Source organism: Leptodactylus fuscus, chromosome 8, assembly GCF_031893055.1.
Source record: "Leptodactylus fuscus isolate aLepFus1 chromosome 8, aLepFus1.hap2, whole genome shotgun sequence".
Lineage (NCBI taxonomy): Eukaryota > Metazoa > Chordata > Amphibia > Anura > Leptodactylidae > Leptodactylus > Leptodactylus fuscus.
In genome coordinates, this window is record NC_134272.1 from 65,624,642 (window position 1) to 65,641,862 (window position 17,221).

The following is a 17,221-nucleotide window of genomic DNA, read 5'->3' on the forward strand; positions in this document are numbered from 1 at the left end:
AATCATTTCCTCCAACAACTTATATATCTATCTGCTCAGCGTCCCCTGCTCTGTATCATGATGACTGGATTTCATTGCAGCTTCCTCTTAATTTTTTTCTAGCCAAGACCCCTAATTTTACCACAAAAAACTGGGAAAGTGTATTGACTCGAGTATAAGCCTGGGGGGGGGGAATCCACCATTGCCGATAAAAAGTCTGGTCATGTTCATTACAGCTCAGTAGCTCCATGGGGATCATAGTAATAGCAGTTAACCCCATCATGTCCCTCACCTCAACCCCCTGTGTGCCTCACATAAGAGTTACTGATATGTGGGACATATAGAGGGAATAATTAGGTATCTTCATAATTAATGTCCTTCATTAGTGCCCCCATGTGTCTCACATATTAGTAACCCTTATATGGGGCACACAGGGGTTAATAAGAGGGACATGATGGGGTTAACTGTTATTAATGTGAGGCACATGGAGTTACTGAAACTAAATTAATAACCCCAAATACCTGACATTAATAGGCAGAGTAACCCAGCAGGTACCTGTGTGTGTCACGTTACTGTAGCTTCCTCTCCTCCATACAACAGACATCTTCCATAAGACACAATGAATCCTGGCCACTGACTTATCTGCAGGGTAGATGCTAAATCCTAGTGTGCTAAAGGACCTCTGATGACATCATGACCATGTGATCGGACTCTGGTGTGGGCGGAGCTACTAGGATTTAGACTCAACCTTATCTGCAGATGTTACATTCCAGTGGCTACAGGACCTTTGATGACATCACAGTCACATGACCTAATGACAAGCCAATCACAGAGCAGTGGTAATAAAGGACCGCCCCCTTCATTTAATTTATGCAGGTCCTTGAAGTTTTCTGTGCTCAGTGAACCCTGACTTGAGTATAAGCCGAGGAGAGCTCTTTCAGCATGAAAAATGTGCTGAAAAATTTGGCTTATACTTGAGTATATACAGAACGGTACTTAACAAAACCATTGGTAACGGAAATATAAAACATAAAAACCAAGAAATAAAATATTTGAAGTGTGGGGCAGCTCTTATACGCCCCCTATGTTGTCACGAGGGCCTTAATACCTTGAAGGTTATGTGAGTGGCTCAATCTGCAGGAGTCCAGTTTAATGAGTGGTTACACAAAGTACGAGAGGCTCCGTAGACGTGGTTTCTAACCACACAATATTTAAGGCACATTTTACAAATCTCACTGAGTGATCAGCATAACTGGGCTAATGTATTGCTCATTGGGGCGTGACCAGGGAATTGCAAATGAGCTGATCCATGTAAAATTGCACTAAATGAGATTTGGTGTGCCAAGCTATTTTTGTGTGCTGTTTAAACTGCTCCTTTTGTTTCATCCACTGTTGTCCTTGGTTCTTTTTAGACTGTGCTTAGATTTTATCATGAGATGATGCCCAAAAATGAATGTTCCTACAGGTTTCCTTCTTATTTCGTAAAAGGCAGACACAATTTCAAGTAATATATTGTAATACATTGGCAGTGTCATTTCAGCATTGAGTTAGGCTTGTTGCTACATTACTAATATAGACTGTAATGACGGCATGAAGATGGTATTTGAGACTTGAACACCAATAATGCTAAGTATGCTCCTCCAATTCTGCCAGTATAATGTAATCTAAATAAGCTTTTCACTTCGAGAGCTGGTCATACATGGCCACGGCATACTAGATGACACAATGAGCACTGCCAAATAAATGTATGCATTATCTATCTATCTATCTAGCTATCTATCTATCTATCTATCTCCTGTCTATTTATCTATCTATTTATTTATCTATCTCCTATCTATCTATCTATCTATCTATCTATCTATCTATCTATCTCCTATCTATCTATCTATCTATCTATCTATCTCCTATCTATCTATCACCTATCTATCTATCTATCTATCTATCTATCTATCTATCTATTTTTTTAAGGTAACTTGTCAGGTGCCTTTTCCATTAAGCTGCATCCCACCCTTACTATTAGTCAAGGCGTATTTATATATGTTGATCTAAGGTTTTATAATTAGATTTTTTGGCACATAAATTTTAGAGAGTGGCACCATAGGAAAGGTTATTACTTGATGTTACAGTTGAGAGCGGATAAACCATCTAATAAGTTATTGGAATTCATGTAATAGTTTACCTTTAAATGACTTCTCATACATGATTCCTTCCATTCTTATTTCCATTACAAAGTATCTGTACATTCAATATTAAGGAATATGGAATATCTGGAAATCTAAAGAAAATAAACAAGAAGAGTGTGAGGAAAAGATGGACTCATGCCTATGTAAGACTTGATCCACCATCTTGTCGCCAAAGTCCTGAAGGCTCCACCAACTTGCCAACCTATGGGACCTCCATAACCCATCTTAGATGCTGTCAAGCCCTCACCAGTTAGCCTCAAAAAGTGTCTTGTTTTATGTTTTTCATTGGCATGATGTTTTTAGCAACTGGTAAGATTGGCCATTGGAGATGTTGAGGTGAGTGTATAGTTCTCTAATGGCACAAAGACATGATTGCCATTCCATGAATCTTTACCATCTAAACTTTCCCATCTCCTTAACCCCAATAGACTATAATGGAGAGGGACACACTTACACGTACACCTTTCTTACTTTCAATGGATGTTCGGATGGGTTTGACAATAGCCCCAAAGGAAGATTAAGGCCAACTGCAACCTGGCAAAGATATGGAGCCTTTCTCGTGAAAACAAATGATGTTAAAAGAGACTTAGGAAAACAAAGTCCATACATGTTGCCTATAGGATTCTGTTTGAGGACTTAGACATGTTCTTAATGACACATTCTTCTCAGGTATTGCCTTCAAGGACATGCTGTCATAGGCCATTATGGGTGGGCACGTGCAGTAACTAGACCATGTGGCCGCACCATTAGGTGCAACATCATTTTCTAAAGATTTATTCTACACATGAGTAAATGAGCTGAAGTAATGTTCACTTATCCAAGGAGAGGATGTCAATGGTAACATATAATGAAAATGTATTGTCATACATGTAGATGGGGAGATAAAAATTTAAGGCACTAGCGTAGTGGAATCCAGACAATGGTTCAGTAAGGAAATATAACAATTAAGATTCTTCCTACACTGGTGCAGACCAGTCCCCCATTCACGTTCCATGGACTATCTGACGGTCCTTCTGAACAATTCCATTGATACATTTTGTTCAATATGGACTGCTTGGGACTAGAGATGAGCGAGTACTGTTCGGATCAGCCGATCCGAACATCACGCTCCATAGAAATGAATGGATGCACCTGGTACTTCCGCTTTGACGTCGGCCGGCCGCTTAACCCCCCGCGTGCCGGCTACGTCCATTCATTTTGGCTGATCTGAACAGTACTCGCTCATCTCTACTTGGGACTCCTGTAGTAACCAGTTCTGCTCCGGGTTCTGGATTGCCTGCTCTATTAGATGCCGATTGCATCTCTGATCCCCTTTCTTTTATCCTTTTTGTTTTTTATGCTACAGGTGATTCTTGTTGCCCTGCTCTGTATGTGTTGGATGCATAAGATGTTCTTGTATTCCTTTACATGTTTATATGTGTATGCTGTACTAATGTGAACCGTATAATATTCTGTACTTGAAAACTAACTAAATATAAGGTGGAATAAAAAAAAAAAAGAATCTTCAGTATACCTGGATACCTTTTACACAGCTAGCTAAAATTATGCTATTTGTCATCATTTAATCAGTTAGTCATTAAAAAGTATCAAGTACTGAGGACTCACAATTTTTACTCTTTATATCTACTGGCAATATAGTACAAAGATAAATTGGCTCAGTAATGGACATCCATACTATATAAAGTACTAAGGATAAGACTGAAGGCAGGGAAAATCAAAATCAGAGGTCAAGGGTCAAATACATCCAGCAAAGTTAAGGAGAAACAGAAACACAGAGCTATGAGTGGCAGCATACCGGTGCCACAGAGCAGGATGTATAGAATCTAATAGATGAAACTGCATTTTATCAGCCTTTCCAACCTACAGAGCAGAAACAGTGGCCAGGTAAGTTATGAATCCAGACAGTGATTTAGATTCCTTCTGCATTATTTTTATTGTCAATCTTCTGGTCAAAAATCCTCCCAGCTTCATTTGTCATTGCCGTACAGGAACCATTTATCTTCCCAGTTGTATCTCTGCACAGATGTGAATGACTGAATCTATACCTATAGCAGTGGTGCAGCAATAGATCCCTGCTCATCATTAACTAGGGTAGGAAGCATCAACCAGCCATGATGCAGTATGAGTGTCTGTTCTAGGATCTGAGAGTCCTATATTTTGCTTACCCTACACATCCCAATATTGAGCACTATTCAAATATTTTGCTTACCCAGGAATCCCAATATTGAATACATTGATGGGCTAACTAATGACAGTTTATAGAGTAATCTTTGCAATGCAAAGTGTTACAAACAGGCAGACATCTGGCCTTTCCATAGAGCAGCTGTCACTTGAGGGACTCTAGAAATTCTAGTAAAAAGCTTAATAATAGCACATTATTATTATAATTATTGATAGTAATAATAATAATAATAATAATAATACACCCTATCTAGCAGCTGGAGAGCTTCTCTCTATCAGCTTCCAAACATGATTGACAATTACTACAGATAAGCGAATCAATTCGTCATGAAGTGAATTCATTAGGAATTTCACAATCATTTTGGATTTCAGCAAATCTTAAAACTTTTGGGATTCATCCTGCATGACTTGCTCAAGATGTCAGATCAGAAGAAGACAGAAAAGAAAGATCACATGACCTCATGGGCTGGCTCAGTGAGCTTCCCCATAATGCATTGCAGGCTCTCTTTGTACTACAACCAATCATGAGGGACTAGTAGATATTAGTAACAGTTGACGCTTAGATGTATATGTTGCTGACATTTTGACATTATTAATGCTGTCTTGGTAAACTTGAATACAGTCCTTGGTAACCGCAGTGCATCATAAATTACTTTTCAGCGCAATCAGAGAACTTTTGCTTTGGACTGGATTTATTTGGACCAGGTTGAAACTGATGGATTGTTTCAGACCCAAAACAAATTTAAAAAATGTGTGTACTAGGGATTGCCTTTTTTGGGGGTTGAAGAACATGTATCTGTTTCAGCAGATAGGTGTAAGCTTAAACTGAGTCAGGTTTTATTGATAATGTTGCAGTTGTAAAGAAAATAAAACAAAACAGCAACAAAAAGAAAATCCTTGCCTATTTGGTATAGACATTAAACATCCCTAGCTAGCAGCTGGAGAGCTTCTCTCAGTATACAAACATAACAATAACTAGAAACCTCTTGCTCACACAGACTAACTATTTGTTTCCCTATGCAGATAGAGAGTTCCCCCTAGCCTTTATTAAATACTCACCTTAATCACCCAATTAATTGGCAGGTGAGGGCTTATGCCTGCTACCAATCCTGCCCAGGTGTGACTATGTATTTATTAAAATATTTGATCTCAGGATCATAGAGCCCCAAAGCAGTTGTCTGGTGGGGTAGATAGTTTTAGAAAAGTGCAGAATGGTTTGAAAACATAAAATAACCATTTCTTCCATCACCCATACACTGCTCATGCTTCCCCAATGCTTTCTGAGTGTCGTTTTGCTCTCTACTTCCTGATCTTTCAATGGCATGAAGAAAATGAATACTTAGCCAATCACTGGCCACAGGGATGATCTGCTTCAGCCAGTGATTGACTGAGCAGTATTTCCTTAGTATCAAGAGGAATCAAAAAGTAGTGAGAAGTGGGGTGCAGTAACCCAATGGCGAAAGGCAGCATGGATGAATGCAGTAGAAATAAGAGGGTAAGTGGCAGCCAAAACCTGCTAATTAAATGTCCTTGATTAATTGTTCATCAGTAAGTGTGACCTCTTTAAAAGCAATTGTTTTGACAGTTTGCTGGTCTGGAGCAATTATGTGTGTTGTGTGAGTTAACTGAATACCAAGGAAGAAATTATTAACAAGTGGAAAACAATCAAGACAGTTGACAATATTCCCAGGATGTCTCAACCATTTCACCCTAAGGTCAGACTGTGCATTGCTCAGAGAAACAAAAAGCCTTACAAGTCATATCACAGAACTCAGTTAACATGTTAAATGTTCAAGTTCATTACAGTACAATTAGAAAAGTGAACAAGTATGGTTTGTTTGGAAGGGTTGCCACAAGAGAACCTCTTCTTTTTAAGAAAAACATAGCAGCAAGGCTTAAGTTTGCAAAGTTTCATTTGAACAAACCTAGGGGTCCACTCTTCTGCTATTAGTATACAAGCCATACAAAAAGATGCCACTTTTCTGGTCCCATCAAATTTATTATCATTTACGCCATTTTCTTGCTCTCCCACCACTGCCCTACCTAAGCAGACTGTACGAAAAGCAAGCAGTACTTGTTACTTGTTACTTGTACTTGTTAACATTAGTGGTAGCCATGCTGTCTCGGAAAAGCTGATCTGTGGGGGTCCCAGCTGTTGGATCCGACCAGAGGTAATATTGATGGTCTATCCTAAGGATAGGCCATAAACATTAGAACGGTAGATAAACCCTTTAAATTGGATGTCCAGGAACTGGAGCAATCCATGTGGTAATGGGGGGAGGTGTAAAGTAAAAAACAAAACAAAAACCACACTCACCTGTTTGCCTCCTCTGTCTGTTAAAGTCTTGTGCTGGACACATCTTGCCATGAGTCTTGAGACCAATTAGTGGCCTCAGCAACCACTACCATTGGTAAGGCACTGGTGACATGTGAGTGATGTCATTGGTCCCTCTCCAGTGACCCCTGATACTGACTTTTTCTCATTGGAATACATTGACCAGCGTTGATTGCCAAATGCTATACATTATAAAGCATTCGGCCTATCAAGGCTGGTTCTGCCGGAGGCTCGTCTGTGAGGAGGTGGAGTCTATGATTGGACCACAGCAGTGTATAGCATTCGGCAAATCAACGCTGGTTCTGAATCGTATCTTTACTGCGAATAGCGATAGTATTCGAACGAGTACGAGTATTTTGAATACCTACTCGATCGAATACTACTCGCTCATCTCTGGTTATTACTCTTTTATAAATACAGAGTCTAGCAGGTGTCATCTTCTCTGTAGATGCTCTTTCATTTTCTTCTCCATCTGGCCCAGACTGCCATGACAACTTCTCTTTTATTTGCTTCTGAGACCTTTTTGGCCTTTCACTTTAACAGAAAAACATTTTTGCCAAGGAACATTTGTGTCAGTATTGCCATGTTTGTTTGTTTGTTTGTTTGTTTGTTTTTTTCAATGACAAAACCATAAAGTGCAACAAATTTTGGGGTGAAAATGCTCCCCCTATTGGACTCTCAGACTCAAACCATTTTTTTAAGATTGTGCTTGGATTGGTATACCCTTCTCTTAGCTGTGTCCAAGGCACATCTCCTGGTTACTCTCCAACTATGAAAACTAATGCTAATGGGTGGGAGTCTCAGCTGGCAGATGCTAAAGTGGTCTGTCTTCGGGTGCAGCCATTTCTGGTTTAGTGACAGAATTGACTCATTTTGTGCTTGTTTTATTGTCTTCTATACTTATGAGGTCAATACATGACAAATTGGGACTAATTTTTCATTATGACTTTGATGTTGACCAGTGCTGAGACGCTGACGTCACCATGTTCTAGTTGGTGAGGCCCCCCAAAAAAATTGATTGAAAAAATCTTGGTTACACCAAATACGAGCCTACCTACTTTTCATTTGACTTATCAGTATAAGCTGAAGTGTATGTACTTAAAGACTAACACTATTTCTGACCTTTATATTACTTGTATTCTGCATTTTAATAACTTTTCAAACACTATCTTTAATTCTTGGAGCATAACAGGAGATGCTGCTCCATAACTCTCTTTCACTCACTCAGATGAAGAACCTGCGACATCATATAAAACAGTATAGAAAAAAACACTAAAGGACATTCATTCTAATAAAGCTCTTGGGGTGAATAACAGATATTACTAGTAGCTGCATATTGTAATTTCTGTATCTCTGCTTTTCTTTCACTCTTCGCCCTCCATAGACTTCTTTGGTCTCATGTAATTAGATATTTCTGTGAGCTGACAGTCCATCTTGGTTGGCAAAGATAGATTCAACAGAGATTTCAGAGTGAGTGAGTGAATGTTAGTTTAGTGGGATCTGGTTGAGAAGGTGGAAAAGAGATTTTTTTCCAATACGATATATTACAAAGCTTCTTATACTTAGGTTTGTTGGAAGGTTAGTGACCATTAAGCGTATAGCCTTTGAGACAGACTGGTTGCTATGGGTGTAGTGCCTGACAGCTTCTTATCAAAGACTGGGATTTTGTGTCTTTAGTTTTTGTGTCCTTAGTAACAGCTGTATAACTGGTTGTGGGTCACAAGTTCACCTAAAACCTGAATTTTCACTAAGTTAACAACATAGAAGTGATAAAGCCGTCAAACTTTTATCCAGCTCATCCTGTATTATTTCTAACATATTTTATTAACTATACTTAAGAATAGAATCTCTTTAATCTTATGACACTCTTTAGTTTGGTAACACAACAGGTAAAAGTAAAACCTCCATAAGAATGTTCTTTGAGGTCTTCGAGTTTCTTGACCTTACTCTTTATTATTGTCCATCGCACATTGAAATTGTGCACCTTCTAATTGAGCTATTTCTAGGTCTAATAGAATTTTGTTGTTCAATTTACAATTAATTGTGTCTTCAGACATGCTTGTAAACTCCAAGGTCTACATGTCAAGCCAAGGGTGAGAAGGGAGGAACAAGGGTTGGCTCATGGTGAGAACAGATACTTTTATGATATCAGTAACGTACACATAAACTGCAAAATTAGATTGTTGAACAAAACGGACTCCTCCCCAAAATGCATGTTTTGAGTGTCCATGTACCTACGGCTTCTGGTTTGTGACTGGTTAAGAGGAGCAGGGCGCTGTTTTTGTGACGCCTTTGCAAGAGCACACAGAACATGACTTTACAATGACTGGTTTAATGAGGCAGTAAAATTGAATACATGTAGACAGAACCCTGCACATTCAGCTCACAAATGGGTTTTCAGGCTTTGGAGAAATGTATGCACATTGTAAGCAGCTATATAATACCGGTCAATTGTCCTGATTTCCATAGGGCACTCGTGAATCCCATTAGCCAAAGAAGTTGACTTTACCTGGTAAAGGAGTGATAGGATCAGGTCTGTGTGTGGGTCCATTGTATGGGTTGTTGGTGGGTGTAAAGATTTTCAATTTTTTAAAATCTTTTTGCCAATTTTTGACATCCGTTCCTACAAACTATATTAATATTTGGCTGAGTTGTTAGCATCTGACCCCTTCAAACCGTCTGCTTGTCAATCCACTGTTACACTTTATTTATTACTATTATGTTTTATTTTTCTTCACCCTACATCCTGTATATACACATTGTATCATTCTTGTTCCGTTCGAGAAGTCTCTATCGTAATGTGAATTCTATCTTAAATTTATTTCACATATATATATATATATATGCTTTTTCAGTAATGTGATATGCATTTATGCGTTGGAGCAGGACATGTTCATTCTGTTTCGCATGGGCATTTTTTGTGGATTGCATAAAAGACCAATATACATTTTAGACAAAATGCATGACCTTTTGATTGAAATTAGGTTCTGGTCATAAAAAAACCCTTAGGCTCTTACGACGGGGATCAGCAGCTGAACCTGACCCCCCCTTCATGATTTGATCTGCAGATGTAAATAATAATTTATGGGAGCAACAAATATGGTGCAGTGCAGCCCCGGCCCCGGGCTGGAGCAGCTAAAGGGATGGGAATTAATAGAAAGCAGCACCAGGGGCCAGGAGCTATTAGCAGGCGCTATTCTTCACAGCTCCCATCAGGATTAATCATTGAGAGTTAATTTGAAGCTCAGACAAGTTGCTGTTAATTTAGTGCGGGGAGGACGGGATGGGGAGAGCCCAAACCCCCCGAGTCCCATTAATCAGCAGCCTCAGACGGCCCTGCCTTGATTACAATTTGCAAAAAAATTCATTAGCGCCTGGGCCAGTGACAATTTTTCTCTTTGCCTGTGATGTGACTCATTAGGCAGCCAAATGAAAGCTGTGATGATGGCTGCAATCAAACCCCTCCACTTGTTTATCTTCTCCCTGCCTCTCCAGTGCAGGATCAAGGCCCTCTCCAGCACCCACTCTCCTCACCCTGCCCCCTCTCCAGGCTGGCTCTCCCTTACCAACTACCTCCATACACTGGCTGATCCCTAACTCTTCTCTCATCGTAACCCCTTAAGCTAGTCCATGCTCCTAGTACACAAATAAAACAATGCTATCCCGCCACAGAGCTTGCACCCTCCGCTACATAACTATATTATTATTAGATATAGTCTTCAACATCACTCTGCAAGGTCTTCCCATAGTTAAAGATGTTCAAGATTACCTACCCCTGTACCCCAAAGTACAATGACTGACTTTTCCCCATGCCTGGGACTATTAAAGGATTATCTTATCTTCTAACATTAGAGTCCAGTCCTGTTCATTAGGACCATTAACATTTAACCCTAACAGTAGGTCCAACCTGTAGGTCATGTATATGACAAACTTTGGCCTCCTTCCCATATCTACTCAATTTCTTGTAATTACCTGTCTCTTCTGATCTTACCCTCATTTTCATCAATTTCGTGTATAATTTGTTGACATAAACACATCTTTAGGATAATAATCATGTCACCACTTTCCCCAGTACTTGTGTGGTTTTCTGTCAAGGCGTGTGGCTCAGTGCCAAGTAATCGTACCATTCCTTATAGTATATGTATCCTGGGCTTGGATGTCTGAGTTTTTGGCTTGTATGGGTCATTTCTTACCATAGTTTTTAACTATTTTATTATTAGATATAGTAATATGAAATATTCTATAATAAAGTATAACACCATACTATTTCATTAACCTATCGGGCCTAAATACAACGCCCCTTTTGCATGTTTAGCCATACCAATCATTTTCTACCTTGACGCGATTTTTTCTTGCACCTTTTGCATATTTATAATGTCGCCGCTGTGGATATTAAAAAGCTATACCTGGATAAATGAAAAATCCAATGATTTGTATGTATATGGGGATTCATCGAGCGGGAAAAGACGGAAAAAAAAATTAAAGACAAAGTTTTTTACATTCTAGAGTCTAGTTCGGGTCATGGGATTAGTAAAGTGGTTGTCTGTACGTGTGTCGTGAATGGATATTACATATACTTACAACACCCTATATGAACTGGACCCAGTATACATATGTCTATATGTATAGACAAAATATAAGTGTTCTTGTTAAATAACAGTCACATTAGAGCATTCTTGCACCCAACACATCTGCACAACAGGTTGACTGTGTTACATAAGTCAACTTTGCAGCTGCCCAGTTATAAGGAATCGGTCTTGTCGTTTTCTCTACCAGCGACTGATATTTTTTTTGATAAGCGAAGGACACATTTAGTATTTGCATATATTGCAACACATTTCCAGGATCCTTCCATCTACTATGGCTGACGTAGTCCTATAACTAATACACTATATCAGTGCTTGCACTTTAGATGCTGCTTTGCTTGCTGAGCTTGGATCAGATTTTTCTGTGTAAAATCAATAGGGATAAAATGAAAAAATAAGTGTAGCCTGCGGCCATTCCTGTGTAACTGGCACAAATGTTTGTCTACTAGGTGTGAACTAGTATCTGCAACTTGTGTCTACTTGTTAGGGTGTAAACGGTATGGGACTTGTATTGATAATATTTCTAGGGCTTTCACATACAAGTGTGTACATTGTAGCAGTGCGCATAGATTTTATAGAGTTTGTCGTTTTTTTTTACATTTCTAAACGCTACAAGACACTCAATATATATTGTACTGCTACTGAAAACTTCAATATATACAGCAGAAACTTTGACATTTTACCCAAAATAAATTTGTGCAATGTGGTATCCAATGACTGACACTAACAAATGTGCAATAAAATAATCTAATACTAGTAATAATAATATTATATTTTATAGGGATTTATCATACATTCTCAGAATCCCTAGATATTTGGAAAGTTGTGTCTGTTTGATATGGAAGCCAGTAAATAAAGAAATACATAAAAGGGGCAAATGTATTAATTGACATGATCTAGAATAATTTAATACCTAAAATATAGAAAATGTCATACTGCTTCATTTCCAGGTATTAGCGGTAATATCATTTATACAATCACATAATTTGTCTGTAACCTCAGAGTATCTGCAAACCAGAGCTGAGGGCTGTACATATAGTAATTAATATTTTGACATTGATGGTAACCTATTATTATTGCTGTGTAAATCATTTGCTGTAATGTGTACATACCTACACATGTACTTATCTAGTATCTAATTATATGGCATTGTGTGTATGATTTCCCATGTGAATAATTTATATTAAGTGGGTGTTAACAGCCTTGGTCCGCTCCATATTTCTAATCGCTGAACCTACACATACCTGTTCTATATATATATCTATACAGAGCGCTCGTGGGGAGGTAAACAAATCTATATTTTATGTAGGTCAATGTGAATGGGAATAGTTATTATTTGATACAGCAACACATTTTTTGGCTATATATTTGTGAAATATATATATATATATATATATATATATATATATATATATATATATGCACAGGTATATGATTTTTGCAGCTTTTTTAATCTGATTTTTGCTTCCAGTCCAGGTATTTAATTTTCTGAGTTGAAACCCAATGGCGGAAGGAATCCCTGTAGAATTGGTATATGATGAGAAGAAAATCCCCCTACCAACATATTAATAAAACCGAGCCTTTATCTGCCATTCAGCTGGTTAGCAGCACATCCAAGCACTGGCATGAAGTGACACAGATAGAGCTGACCCTGCCCGCTTCTTGCTGGGATCCCAACTCACTTTGTACAATGGCCACAAATAACCTGATAGATCCCAGGCTTCAGCATCCAAAGATCTGCTCTTGGTCTTATACGCCGGGCACTTTGTAACAATTCTGAATCTGCCTTTCCCCAGAATAAAAAGCTTCGCCCTCTTCCTCCTTTTAGCCCCACAACCCTGGAAACTTGCCCTAATTGAGGTCCCACCGCCCCCCTACCCAGACACATCTCCTGCACAGATGATGACTCTTCTAACCTTCTGCAATTAAATAATCTCTGAGAGAAAAAAATGTACATTCATTTATTTCTTGTCCAACAGACCCCACATGTCCTGCTCTATTAAATCCCACACAGACCCCCCCCTCCACATCATCACACAGATCAGATTTGACAAAATGAGTCTCAGAGGGGATTAGCCAAGACCTATATGAAATGACCCCACATCTCCCAGACTGCATGGCCGGAGTGGGATTATTTATTAGTGACATTTTAGGATTCACAAGACTTTTTTTTTTTTTTTTGTTGAAATTCATCATAACTTAAAGAGAAGTATGAGACACTGAATAAATTAATCACAACATAATCTGAAGCTCCAGGGAGCTAAACCAGAACATCAGTCTATCCAAAGAGGGACTCAAGTCCCTTTAAAAAAAAACACAGGGGCCAGAGAAGTTTTGTCCCAAATGGTCTGGACTTGTCTAAGTGTCCAAGATCAGGAGACCCGACCCTGTGCTGAGGTCCACATAGTTCTCCTGCTCTCCTCATAATAAATAGTAAGTGGTTGGCATGTCAGGCTACAGTGAGTTATGGGAACCTCCACCAACCTGCTGCAGTCTATGGTCTCTTGTAGACTGGAGCTCACAGTTCAGGGTCTAGCCTGCTCCAGCTGCTGGTGTTGGCTCCTGATGGCGAACCTGCTGACATGGACTGGGATGGGAACCACGATTTTGGGGTTTCTGGAGGGCTCCCCAGTTTTGGAGTTTGCATTCCCAGCCTTGACCCTCTTCCACTTGGCTCTGCGGTTCTGGAACCAGATTTTCACTTGGACCTCGCTCAGTTTGAGGGCATGTGCGATCTGGGAGCGCTCGGTGAGGGACAGATACTTCTTACAATGGAACTCCTTCTCCAACTCCAGGAGCTGCTCACTGGTGAAGGCCGTCCTTCTTCGCCTGTTCTTGCCGGTAGAGGTGCTGTTACTGGAGGGGTTGGGGTTCTGGGGGCTCTCCTCGGGGGTGTCTTCTTCTTTATGGGTCGTCTGGCAAGAGATGTTATCATCTGAGCTGTAGTCCAGGTCACTGTCCATCAAGTAGGAGTCTTCCTTCCCTTTCGCCTCCTCATCCTTCCCAGAGTCTTCCTTCCCTTGTCCCCGGACTGCACCTGCCGAATGGCCAGAACATGCACGTTACATATAGAAACCAGTCCTATAGACACTATGTATATAGAAACGAGACGAATATACGGATACGTTATACGTATACACAAGCCGAATATACAGATATATCATATGTATAGACCTGTCCTATATACATTATATATATAGAAGCAAGCCGAATATACAGATACGTTATACGTGTACACAAGTCGAATATATAGATACGTTATACATATACACAAGCCGAATATACGGATACATTATACGTGTACACAAGCCGAATATTCAGATATATCACATATATACCAAAGACCTATATACATAGACATTACATATATAAACAAGCCCAATATACATTATATACAGTAATATATACACGGCATTAACATACACAAACTATTACAGAGTATTAACAATGTTTCTAATCTACAGAAGCCAGTGTATAACATGTCAACATATTTCTATATCATCTGGAATAATCTGTCTATTTTATGTATCTATCTATTTATCTATCTATGGGATATATATATATATATATATATATATATATATATATATATATATATATATATATATTATACTGTGGAATCTATCTATCTATCTATCTATCTATCTATCTATCTATCTATCTATCTATCTATCTATCCATCCAGTATATGATATAGGGGTGTATATATGTATTCATCAATCGTATATAACAATTGCTTATATATAAAGTATTCAATATATACAAAAACTCTACAAAACTGCTGAATAATATTTCACTATTTCACCGGTCCGAATCTATGTACCTAAATATCATATGTGTAGCTGAATATTATCTATCTATCTATCTATCTATCTATCTATCTATCTATCTCCTATCTATCTGTCTGTCTAAATATCAACTATCTATCGATATAAATATCTATAATTCATCTCTCTACATATATCTATCTATCTATCTATCTATCTATCTATCTATCTATCTATCTGTATGTATGAGTATTATCTTTATATTATATTTTCCTTCCATAACAATAATTTATATTGTAATGTATAAAATATTAGGAGTAAAATCGCCAGAAATAAATCGCAGAACTTTCTTGTTACACTGAATATCAGGATGTTTTTTTTGTTACTTTGTTTCTTTCACTCTCTATTTCTTTTCTCCAGAGATTGTGGATTTCGTTCACGCTAAAATTCCTGTATTGTTATCTGTATCTCTCAGAACTTCACTACTTGCGGTTCTCCCGCGTTATCTGGACAGGGCTTGTGCCTGTACAATGAGGGGATGAAACTGATATCCAGTGATATAGTAATGCTTAGGATTGTCTAGTAAATCTATATATATCACATTATTCCTCATCACTCTCTTTGGAGGTGAAATCGTTTACACCCAGTTCTAGAGTGAACACGATCCGAACCTTTTTGCGATGCGTTTCATCATCTAAATATTCCCATCTGTCGGACTTGCCATTAATATTTTTGATGAAATCACTTTATAAAGTGAAAGTTCACATTTACATTTAAAAATGTCCAAATTTTTACATTTCCAGATCCAGATCCTTGCCTATTAATCCCTGCGTTTTCACAGCGGTATTTTCTATCTGGATATTGTGTATATCAGGTGTATCTTGCTGTGTAGATTGTGCCTAAGGAATTGATATCATTGCTCATACTTCCTCACGTGGATTTATTTACCTGCCTTAGATACATCTCATGGAAAACTTTCTGATCCACAATTCTAGAAGTGCTAAATGCCAGGTGTGAACACTTACCTAGAGCGCTGTCTGAAGCAGTGAATGGCAGTAATGTCCCGTCTTTGGTGACATAGGTTTTACTAGTGTCTTCTCCATCTGACTGCCCTCCATCACTTTTATCGAATCCGGGCAGGTTTTGGCTTCCAAACTTCCTGGCCGCCTCTTGGTGCTGGGTGGAGGCTGAGAAGCTGCCGGGTAAGGTGGCCATGAGGGTGGAGGTGAGGGCCATGCCCTGGGCCAGGCTGGAGCAGAATCCACTGGGTAAGCTGGGGATCTGGTGATGGGGGTGTGAGGAGGGGAGAGTGGGCTGTAGAGCTGGAGGTGGAGGGGGTGGTGGGGGCAGCACCACAGGCCTGTATGGCATGAACATGGGATATCCTGTATAGACAAAGTGCCCAGGACTAGGCTGTGGTGGGCTCCCTATCAGGGAGTCTATACTGAAGGCTGTACTGCTGCCCAGGGGACGCTGCATCATCATGAGAGGCGGCTGAAAGGCTGCACTCATATAAGCTACTGAGGGCTATAGGAGGCTAGAGAAGAACAGGGGAGACCCTAAATGCAGGCCACACAGGGGGCTCAGTTTCTGGCAGAGAGATGTCCTCAGCCTGTCATAGCTCCCAGTGTCCTAGAGGTTTAGTAGAGCAGAGGATTAGGGTCCAGGGCAAACCTCTGTGGAGGACACAGCTAGTAGGCTGACACTTACTGGTACTCTATGTCAGGGGGTGAAGCCTCTGTCTATAGGGTGGGTGTCCAGTCTCTGTCTATAGGTAGGTGTCCAGCCTAGGCTCTGTCTCTCACTATAGGTAGGTGTCCAGATTAGGTTCTGTCTCTGTCTATTGGGTAGATGTCCAGTCTAGGGTCTGCATCTGTCTACAAGATAGGTGTCCAGTCTGTGTCTATAGAGTAGGTGTCCAGGCTAGGCTCTTTCTATAGGGCAGGTGTCCAGACTAGGCTCTGCTTCTGTCTATAAGGTCCAGGCTAGGCTTTGTCTATAGGGTATGTGTCCAGCCTAGATTCTCTTCTCCTTGTGCTTGTTCCTCTCCTTGGATAACTTTGTCCTTTGCTTCCCTTGTGCTTTTGCTGGAGTCTTCCCTTTGTCTTTGATACTTCTGTCCTCTTCCTGAGTGTCAGGTGTATGGAGTTGGGTTGACAATGGTTCCCTGAGTGACTTGGATCCTCCTCC

The 17,221-nt window shown here is 39.6% G+C and overlaps 1 protein-coding gene across 1 annotated transcript; it reads right to left on the bottom strand.

Moving 5' to 3' along the window:
* Window positions 1-13,466: 13,466 nt before the first annotated feature.
* On the bottom strand, window positions 13,467-16,693 carry GBX2 (gastrulation brain homeobox 2). Its single transcript, XM_075283902.1, has 2 exons — window positions 16,057-16,693; window positions 13,467-14,301 (listed from the first exon to the last, which is right to left on the bottom strand). The coding sequence occupies exons 1-2, from the start codon at window positions 16,541-16,543 to the stop codon at window positions 13,790-13,792; spliced, it is 999 nt and encodes a 332-aa protein (XP_075140003.1). The 5' UTR covers window positions 16,544-16,693; the 3' UTR covers window positions 13,467-13,789.
* Window positions 16,694-17,221: the final 528 nt, after the last annotated feature.